The 10,456-nt window shown below is 55.0% G+C and overlaps 1 protein-coding gene across 1 annotated transcript; it reads right to left on the bottom strand.

Moving 5' to 3' along the window:
- Positions 1–8,616: 8,616 nt before the first annotated feature.
- LOC149365419 (uncharacterized) lies at positions 8,617–10,189 on the bottom strand. Its single transcript, XM_089584058.1, has one exon. The coding sequence runs from the start codon at positions 9,808–9,810 to the stop codon at positions 8,617–8,619; it is 1,194 nt and encodes a 397-aa protein (XP_089440184.1). The 5' UTR covers positions 9,811–10,189.
- Positions 10,190–10,456: the final 267 nt, after the last annotated feature.

Consider the following 10,456-nt stretch of genomic DNA (forward strand, 5'->3'; position numbering starts at 1 on the left):
AGCCCGTATCTCAGGCAAGTTTATGGAGTATGAAACACTGAGAAAAATTTACCGGTGCAACGAGCAGTGCGCGTGTCGCGGTTGTGTTACTTTTTCATATATGTGCTTTTCTTGCATTCTAAACCTTTTGTGTGTGCCCAGTAGGGTTGCTTGATGCCGTCGCCTCACGTTAATCTTACTACCTTTAACAACTGAAAGACGAACAGCAACACTGAGAAACATTTACCGGTGCAACGAGCAGTGCGCGTGTCGCGGTTCTGTTACTTTTTCATATATGTGCTTTTCTTGCATTCTAAACCTTTTGTGTGTGCCCAGTAGGGTTGCTTGATGCCGTCGCCTCACGTTAATCTTACTACCTTTAACAACTGAAAGACGAACAGCAACACTGAGAAAAATTTACCGGTGCAACGAGCAGTGCGCGTGTCGCGGTTGTGTTACTTTTTCATATATGTGCTTTTCTTGCATTCTAAACCTTTTGTGTGTGCCCAGTAGGGTTGCTTGATGCCGTCGCCTCACGTTAATCTTACTACCTTTAACAACTGAAAGACGAACAACAGAACGCATGGCCATAGGTCCATTTTACGCCATCTATCTGTCGTCGCCAGAGATGAGCGCGCTCAACTGATTTGCAGCAGTGTTGCTTCTGTTTCGTTTTCTAGCTTTGACAATGGAACCGTGTATTCGTACTTTCCACCGATCTAAGTTTGCGCACCGCGGCTTAGCTGCTGGCGGCGGCTCTAGACCGCATGGGTGAAGCGAGCGTTCTTATCTCCCTGGCCTGCAGCGCTTTGATTTCGCTTCTACGTATCATCGCCCGGTTATCAGCGTCCGGTTGCGATGCCAACAGTGAAAAAGACGGATTGGGTGGCGGTCGGTGTCCGACTTAGCCGTTGTTGAATCATTTGCTTTCTGGCAGTGAGCAATACTTTATCGCCATACTGCCACCAGAAATGGGGTGCTGCAATGGCAAAGCGATAATACGAAAGTAAAAAAAGAATAGAAGCAAATGTATCGCGGACCGGACGAGTGCGCCTGTCTCTGATGGCGACTGACAAACGGCGTAAAATGGACCTTTGGCCCAGCGCTCCGCTGCTCGCATTTCATTTGCCGCCGATAGTGCGCAACAGGCATTATGTCTAAGCCGGAGTGGGATTTACGACCAGCACAGCGTGGTAGCTTTCATTGGTGTCGGGAACTGGTCGCATTGAACATATAGCTTTTTTCTTATTTTTCCAGTGTGTGCACATATTTAACAAACCAAGCCAACACGGTTCTAAAAGCTAGCAACATATGCGAAAACGGTTTCTACCCATTCTCTCAGAAAATTCTACTGCCTTTCAGTCCGTGGGTGCAGATCTCTGCACTTTCACTAGTTGTACCACCAGCCCCTTCATATAGCCTCCATTGATTACGAGAAACCATTTGACTGAGTGGAAACCTCAGCTGTCACGGAGGCTTTGCGGAATGAGTGTGTAGAAGAGTGTTATGTGCAAATAACTAGAGGAATAAGAACGGGGTGGAGCGCTTATAGCAGGCTCTCTAAGATCATGAATGGCAGTTTACCAATATCCCTCGAGAGGATAGTATGCAACAGCTGTATCTTACCGGTACTCACCTATGGGGCAGAAACGTGGAGGCTAACGAAAAGGGTTCAGCTAACGCAGCGAGCTAGAAAAAGAAAAATGATAGGTGTAACGTTAAGAGATCGCAATGAGGCGGAGTGGATAAGGGAACAAACAAGGTTTAATGACACCCTAGTCAAAATCAAGAGCAATAAGTGGGCTTGTGCAGGTAGTAATTCGAAGGCAAGATAACCGCTAGTCTTTAAAGGTAACGGAGTGGATTCCAAGAGAAGGCAGGCGTAGCCAGGAGCGGCAGGAAGTTAGGCGGGCGGATGAGATAAAGAAGTGTGACGACCCCACATAATGCGCAGGTCCACACGGGACGGAGAGGCAAGAAGACACCGTATGGCTCAGTTTAAACAAAAATGATGTAATCAATAATTATACATGGTACATCAGAGGCTGGGGTGTCCGAGCTTACGTGGCGACGCCGTCATGGGGGCGATGGATGGTCTCCGGAGTTGCGATCCGTCGGTGGCTGGCAGAAGCTGCGCGCCGTCCGGCTTCGGCGCTGAAGGACCCTTTTCCGTGAACGATCTCGTCCTCTGCGTGCCTTTCGTCCGCACTCGCCAGCTATATCTACCCCGCCGGCCACGCCCGATCTCCTGTTTTCCCGACTGGAATGTTTTTCTTCCTCCTTTCCACGGCGGCGCCCTGCGGCATCCCCGACATCCGTCGTTGGAATGTAGTTTGTCTCCCGCCGGCAGCTTTCTTCTCTTGTCCTTGTACGGCCAGGCATGCCTAATTGGGCTGGCTTTCCCTCCGGCCGGCGCCTTTGTACCATTGTACCCCTTCAGTGGCTTGGCGCCGCTGGGGGCTCCGTCTAGGCGGCGCCGCCGAACGCGGACCGTTTAAGGGGAGACAAGGGAGTAGGACGGTTGAGCACAAAGAAAATTCCGCCGAAGGTATGGGCCCTGGTATTTCACGCACGGAACGTCACACTCGCTCACCCTCCAGAAGAATGTTCTCAGGTATGGGCCCTGGTATTTCACGCACGGAACGCCACACTCGCTCACCCTCCAGAAGAATGTTCTCCGAACATTTGAGTCCAGGCAGCTCCCCTTCTTTTTCTGAATCGCCTCGCACATTCCGTCCGACAAAACACTTTTCGCTGCACACAACACCACTGCACTGCACCATATGCCGCAGCTGTCATAACTGGCGTCTCCAGGGGCAGCACTGATCTTCTTTCACAGACAAACATGAAACTCAGCACCCAAGCCTCTCCTTGCTAGTCCAAACTGGACGAAATAAATTTACCACAGTTACAAAGGAGCTCCCACTTCCAGCACAATCATGGCACAGACAAAAAAATATATAGATAACGAAAGGAAGTCGGGCATGTTCTGCATCCTGTAAAAGTGTTACCTAATGGCAGAAAGGTTTAACTAGCAACTCCGATATTTTAACACATAAGCACATAGCAATGTTATGAGCTGCAGCATTACACAGTCTTAACCAGTCCCCAACTCCGCTCTGTTTACGCCATTAGTCCGACTTAGCTTTCCGATTTCGAAGCGGATATCGGCGTTCATGAGCCGTACCAAGTAATTCTGTGACCCCTTGTCTGCTTTGAGACTCGCGAGGGCTCGTGGCAGGAGCCTCTCTTGGCGTTATCTGCGCGGCAACCTCGCGCGCTCCTTCCTCCAGCAATGCATGAAGTAAATCCGGTGGCATTCCTGCCGTAACCTCTGGCGCTTGCCGAACAAATGCAGGAGAGGGCGTTTCTTGCGAACAATCTGCGCGCTCCGCGTCACTTCGGTCCCCATCACAATCTGCGCTTGCCCCCTCCTCATTTCGTGAATACTGAACCGGTGCCGACTTGAGGCGATTTGCGTGTATCCTTATCAAGCGGCGGTTCACGTCTCGGACCCTGAAGTTTACCGGAGAAAGCTTCTCGACAACCTCGCACGGTCCTCTCCACCTCGTCTGGAACTTACGGGCCAACCCAATCTGTCTTTGGCAGTTTTCGATGTACACGCTGTCCCCCACCTCAAACGGTGCGTCTCTAGCACCGCGATCGTGCACCTCCTTCCTGCGCTTCGCCGCCTTCTTTAAGGCCTCCTTTGCGATGTCCCTCGCCACTTGCAAGCGCGATTCTAGCTCAACCTTATAGTCGTCCAGTGAAGCGTATGGGACACGACGGGGGCCCTCTGGCACTTCACTAGGCTGGTCCGGGTCTCGGCCGTAGAGAAGAAAGAATGGCGATTCGCCCGTGCTCTCGTGTGCTGTGGAATTGTAGGCAAACATTGCATACGGGAGCCACAAGTCCCAGTCCCGCTGGTCGCGCGAAACAAAATGCGACAGGAACCCGGCCACGGTTTGGTTCAGTCGCTCCACCGCGCCGTTGCAAGCCGGATGGTACGGTGTTGTCTGCTTCTTAGTGATCTTAAGCAGCTCGCAAACTCTCCTCATTAGCTGTGACACGAAGTTTGTTCCCCGATCTGTCAAGAGTTGCCTCGGAGATCCATGTCGGAGCACGATCTGTTCGACAAATGCTCTTGCAACCGTGTCTGCTTTCTGATCTGGGAGTGCTACCGCTTCCGCGTATTTTGAAAGGTGATCGACAAATACTAAAATGTACCTGTTTCCAGAAGTGGTCGTGGGCAATGGGCCCATTATATCCATACCTGTCCGCTCGAAAGGAGCCGAAACCTCAGGGAACGGCTGAATTGGTGCTGGCCTGCGTCCCTTGGGTGTTTTTCTTTCGAGACAGGAATGACACTTCGCACAGTAGTCTCTAACATCCTGTCGCATGCCACTCCAAAAGTACAAACGCTCGACGCGCCTGCGTGTCTTCGCTACGCCAAAATGACCGGCGCACGGCGCATCGTGGAACGCGCGAAGAACCCTTTCTGTCCACGACCGAGGTATGACGACTCTCTCCCAAGCGGTTTTCTCTGGTCTCCCTTTCCTGGTTGGCCTCGTGCGCCGACACAGGGTGCCGTCTTTGCCAATGAAATAACCTAGCTGTTCGGGGTGAGATGGTGCGCCCTCTAAGCTTTCGATTATTCGCTTCAGGTCAGGATCTTTGCACTGCTCTGTGCGTAATTCGGCGGGGTCGACTACGGGGACAAACTCATCTATAGCTGACACGGCAGCTGTACGGCTGAGCGCATCAGCATTCAGATGTGTCTTTCCTGACTTGTGCTCCACCTCAAAGCAGTATTCCTGCAGCTGTAGATTCCATCTAGCGAGTCGCGAGCTAGGGTCCCTGACACTCATCACCCATTTCAGAGGATGGCAGTCTGTGACTAGCTTGAATTGGCGGCCGTAAAGGTAGCATCTGAAGTGCTTTACTGCCCAGACAACGGCGAGGCACTCCCTTTCTGTAGCTCCGTACTTCTGCTCTGTGGGGCTCAGCTGTCGGCTAGCAAAAGCCACGGGATGTTCTTTGCCCTCGATAACCTGAGATAACACAGCACCAACTGCGAACTTTGACGCATCTGTGGCCAAAACGAAGGGCAAATTAAAATCCGGGTGGCGCAACAGCGGTGCACTCATTAGCTTCCTCTTCAGGGCCCCAAAAGCATCCTCCTCGTTTTTGCACCAGCGAAAGGTGACATTTTTGGCTGTTAAGGCAGTGAGCGGCTTAGCGAGCTTGGCGAACTCCTCTATGTGCCTTCGGTAGTAACCGATCAGGCCGAGAAACTGCCGGACCTGGCGGACACTAGTCGGGGATGGAAAATCCGAGACACACCTTAGTTTCTCAGGGTCCGGTCGCACGCCGTCAGCTGAAACAATGTGCCCGAGGTATTTCACCTCGTTTTTGAGGAATTGGCACTTAGAAGGCTTCAGCTTGAGACCAGCTCCTCTTAGTCGCACCAAAACCTGCTCAATATCGCGCAAGTGGTTCTCAAAACTGTCACTGTATATGATTATGTCATCCATATACACGAAGCACAGCTTCCCCAGAAGACCCGCCAGGATAACATCAGCGGTTCTCTGCCAGACAGCAGGGCTGTTGACCAGACCCATCGGCATTCTTTTCCATTCATAGTGCCCTGAGGGCGTGTTGAATGCCGTTTTCTCAGCATCTGCCGGATCCATTGCTATCTGCCAGAATCCCGCCGCCATGTCCACTACCGTGAAGTACCTGGCAGAGCCCAGCTGAGAAAGCGTCTCCTGTATATTGGGAATGGGGTATGGATCGATGCGAGTTACGGCATTTAGTTTGCGGTAGTCCACCACCAATCGATACGAGCCATCTGGCTTTTCCACCAATAGTGCCGGTGCTCCCCATGGTGACTTTGAGTGTTCGACAATGCCGCGATCAATAAGGTCCTGCACCTGCCGCTCCATCTCCTCACGTTGGGAGTAAGGAATCCTGTACGCACGTTGGTAAACGGGCGATGAAGTGCCGGTTTCTATCCTGTGCTTTATAACGCCACAGCAGCCCAAATCCAGGTTGGACGCGGCGAATACCTCTGAGTAGTCGTTCAGCAAACCAGCCAGAGCCTCTCTCTCCCTGGATTTTACGTGGGAAAGATCGAACAACGTATTTGGAGGAGCCGAAGGACTAGCATGCTCTACAGTTGCGAGTACCGTATCGGTGGGCTCATGTGTCTCTATCGCAGAGGTGAAGAAAGCCAATGTTTTGTTCCTGGGAAGGCTCAGTGGCTGCTGGCTACAGTTAACCACCCGTAGGGGCACTCTGTGGGCGTCATTAACAGTCACGAGGCACGCGGCTGCCTTCAGTCCATTACTAAGAGAGTCGACCGGTTCAAGCACTCCCACGGCGCCGCTCTCTACATCTGCAGGCACATAAGCGTACAAAATGTGCTCCGACCACGGAAGGACGACAGCCTCATCGACCAGCTTCACGGCAACCCGCGAATATACCTTCTCCAATGATCCCACTGTTTGACGGGTGTCAATATCGGTACTGCGAACCTCAGCCCTGCTCCTGTTCAAAAACGGAACTTTTGAGCCCCCCGCATTAACTTCTTCTTCAGAGAATGAGACTACTACCTTCCCTTTTCTCAAAAAATCCTGCCCTAATATACCTGACACTCCGTTTGGCAGAGACACCGAGTCCGGGCATACGTAGCAGGGGTGCTCCAATGCAATTCCGCCGAGAGTGAAGTGCAACCGGTAGAGCCCACTTATGCCAAGAGGATCCCCCGTTATGCCTACAAATTTGGTTGCCATACCACCAGACGCTTCCAACACCTCGCGGTCCCCTTTCCTTCGAAGCGTGTTAAAGCTGCTTTCCTTAAGCAAGGTCACCTTTGACCCCGTGTCTATCAACAATTCCATGCAACAACCATTTAACTTGCAACGCACAACAGGGCATGCCTCGTCGGCCACACAAACCACCACCACCTCATTACCTACTGCTCCCTCCCCACACTCATCAGGATGGGGAGGACAACCTAGTTTTTTGTCCCTGTATCTGGAGCCTCGCTATAGGCTTGCTTAGGGCGTGTCTCGCCTGCTTCTCTTTGTGGCTCCCCACGGCGCACGTTTGGGCAGAACCTTGCGATGTGTCCGCGACCCTGGCACGCGAAGCACGCGATTTCTTCGAAATCTCGCATACCGCGCCTGTAGCTTTGTGGCGGTCTCCGGTTTCCAGCGAATGGGCGCCGTTGAGCGCCCGCTTCAACCTGGCGTTCCACCTGCTGAGATAGCAGCTGCTCTAAGCGATCTAACCGCTCTGTCAAGAGAGCAACCTCAGGGTTGGGCACCGCTCTCTCTATGACGCGAACTCTCGCTGCGGCCGCCGTTAGCGCCTCATTTCGTTCCTCATCCAATGCGGCCGCCACGGCTTGGTCGAAATTGCTCGGCTTGCGCGAGAGCACGAACCGGCGCACGGGGTCTTGCAGACCAGCCACAAACAAAGCGGTCATTTCCTCTTTAAGTAGTTCCTCCGCGTATTTCTTCTTTAGCTGGTCTCCTTCCTCCTCCCTACTCAGCGTATCGCGCGCTAGGCGCTGAAGCCGCGACGCAAATGTTCGCACGTCCTCCCCTACCATCTGTCCGGCGTCACGGAACCTCTGTACCCGCACATGACGTGGTTCAGTGTCGAAATGCTCGAACGCGAGCTTCTTAAATTCCGCAAATGATTTTGTGGATTTTACTTTTTCGTCTCGCCAAGCAAAATCATGAGCAGCTCCTGCCATCTTACACCTCGCCATTCCCAGCATTTGAGCATCGGACCATCCTCCCATTTTCCCAATCTCTTCTAGCATGGAAAAGAAATCGCAGATTGGAAGCCCTGTCTTATCCCCCGTAAACGTCGGAATGACGCTTCCTAATGCCAGCATGCTTGCTCCGAGCGACGGCTGTGGAGTGGGAGCTCCGTCAGTTACAGACATTTTTTTTTCCGCTCCAGCCCTCCGGTGCCTCAAGCCTCTCAAATGGGGGTCGAAGTCCCACAATCAGTCCCGTGATTCCCCTTTGATTACAATTTTGAAGTCATGAATGTCGCAGCATTCAGAGGACATTTGCTTTTGAGACCCCACTTCTGACACCAGTGTGACGACCCCACATAATGCGCAGGTCCACACGGGACGGAGAGGCAAGAAGACACCGTATGGCTCAGTTTAAACAAAAATGATGTAATCAATAATTATACATGGTACATCAGAGGCTGGGGTGTCCGAGCTTACGTGGCGACGCCGTCATGGGGGCGATGGATGGTCTCCGGAGTTGCGATCCGTCGGTGGCTGGCAGAAGCTGCGCGCCGTCCGGCTTCGGCGCTGAAGGACCCTTTTCCGTGAACTACTACTGGTGGCTACGGTGGGGGGGTACGCTCGCATTCTGCCACCCTTTTGAACGGGGGCACTGCTTGGAGCGGGGTGGGGGGTGTAGGGATGGGGGAGGGGGGGGGGGATTCGCAAGTAGCACGCGCGCAATGGTCGACACTTGTCAGGGCTCCTTCAGCGTGTGGTGCAGCTCGCACCGGGGAGGGGTCCTATGCACCGGGACTGGTGCACGGGGGCAGGGGCCCTGGAGGGGGATACAGCTGGATGGCTGGGGAGGGGGTTACGGTTTAGAGCCTGGTGGCCAGGCCTGTCACCTGGAGGAATTTCAGGAGTATCTTGAAGGCAGCGATGGGGCTGCGGGCGGGGTGGAGCAGGTCTTGGACTGAGTTGGCAGAGAGGCCCAGGGCGCGGTATCCTTGGACCATGGTGGTGCGTGCTGCGTCCAGGTTCGGGCAGGAGCAGAGGAGGTGGTCTAGGGACTCATCTGCCCCGCAGGAGGAGCAGGCTGGGGAGGAGGCTCTACCATGGCGATGGAGACGGGCCTGTGTCCAGGAGGAGCCCGTTCGGAGCCGCAGGATTAGAGAGCGCTCCTTACGCGGCAGGTCGTCAGGAACCCTTAGGAAGCGCTCCCCCGCTGCCAGTCGGGGATCTGGGTGGAGACCCTGGATGGCCCTCCTGAGAGCAGGGCGGGCAAAGTCGAGTTGGGTGACTGCCGGGTTGATGGGAGAGCCGCTGGTGTGAGCAGCACCGGCCACCTGGTCGGCCGCCTCGTTACCCGCAATGCCGACGTGGGAGGGAACCCACTGCAGGGAAACAGGTCGGCCAGAGTCCTCGATGGTCATCAGTCGGGCCTTGAGGCGGGCAACGGTGTCCTGCCTTGTCTGTCCCTGCCGTAGGAGTTGGAGGGCAGTCCTTGAGTCCGTCAGGATGACGGTTGGTTGCTGCCCAGGGATCAGACTGAGGATGTCTGCGGCCAGGTGGAGTCCGGCCAGTTCGGCTGCTGTAGAGCTGGCTGGGAATCCTAGCCGGCAGGCCAGGGCTATGCCTAGGGCTGGCACGACGCAGGCTGCCGCCGCTTGTCCTGTGGTCGGGAGGACTGAGCCATCTGTGAAAAACTTGAGATGATCTTCCAGCGTCTCGTGTAGCAGAGCGGAAATGCTCTGCTGGAGGGCGGCGGCCGGCGTTCGCCTCTTGCTGCAGTCCTTGAGGTCCACAGAGATGGAGAGCGGAGGCCTGGTGGGTGGCGGGGGGGTTGCATCTTGGGCTGCAGGGGGGGCAAGGAGCCGGGTGAAGGTGCTCCATAGGAGCCCCATGCGGGAAGACGGGGCATGGCTGAGACGGGTCAGGAGGGCCCCACCGTCTGGCGAGTGGTGCAGCCGGTCCATGTGACGAAGCCCAGTCTGGAGGAGGAGAAGAGACAGTGGCCAGGTCCCGGCCTCTGAGTGGGTGGCCGCAATGGGGGAACACCGAGGAAGGCCCATGCACTGCCTCAGTGTGGAGCGGTGGAGTTGCTCCAGGGACTTCAAGCGGGCTGGTGGTAGTGTCACCAGTGGGAGGGCGTAGGTCACCAGTGAAGTGGCAGCCGCATGGTAGAGACGGAGGGCCCAGGAAGGAGAGCAGCCGTGACCCCTGGCAAGGAGCTGTTGGACTGCCCTTCCAACCTGCCGCAGACGAGGCAGGAGGGCCCTTGTGGCTGGGAGCCATGAGAGGCGACGGTCGATTTGGAGACCTAGGTAGCGGACCTGATCCTTCCACGTGAGTGGGGTCCCATCAAGCCTCAGGGTGTTAATGCGTGCCCGGAGACCCTTTGGGTGGTAGAGGAGAGCCTCAGTCTTGGTAGGGGACACGGTGAGGCCGATGGACTTCAGGTACGTCCTTGAGGAGTCTAGGACTCTCTGGAGGGCGGTGCGCATCGACCGGATCCTCTTGGGTGCCCCTCTCACCCAAAGTGCCACGTCGTCCGCGTAGATGGAGCACTGGACCTTGTGGGAGGACCTGGTCTGGAGGGCAGCTGGTAGCCCGGCCATGGCCAGGTTGAAGAGCTGAGGGCTCAGGACTGAGCCCTGGGGGACCCCTGTCAGCACGGGACGGGGAGAGCTCAGCTGGCCACCAACTCGGACCCGGAAG

Source organism: Amblyomma mixtum, chromosome 1 (assembly GCF_055824585.1).
Source record: "Amblyomma mixtum isolate Tamu chromosome 1, ASM5582458v1, whole genome shotgun sequence".
NCBI classification, from domain to species: Eukaryota; Metazoa; Arthropoda; class Arachnida; order Ixodida; family Ixodidae; genus Amblyomma; species Amblyomma mixtum.

What these genes read in the sequence shown, in the direction of transcription:
- LOC149365419 (XM_089584058.1), bottom strand. Translation starts at nt 9,810, where the DNA reads ATGGGCCTTCCTCGGTGTTCCCCCATTGCGGCCACCCACTCAGAGGCC.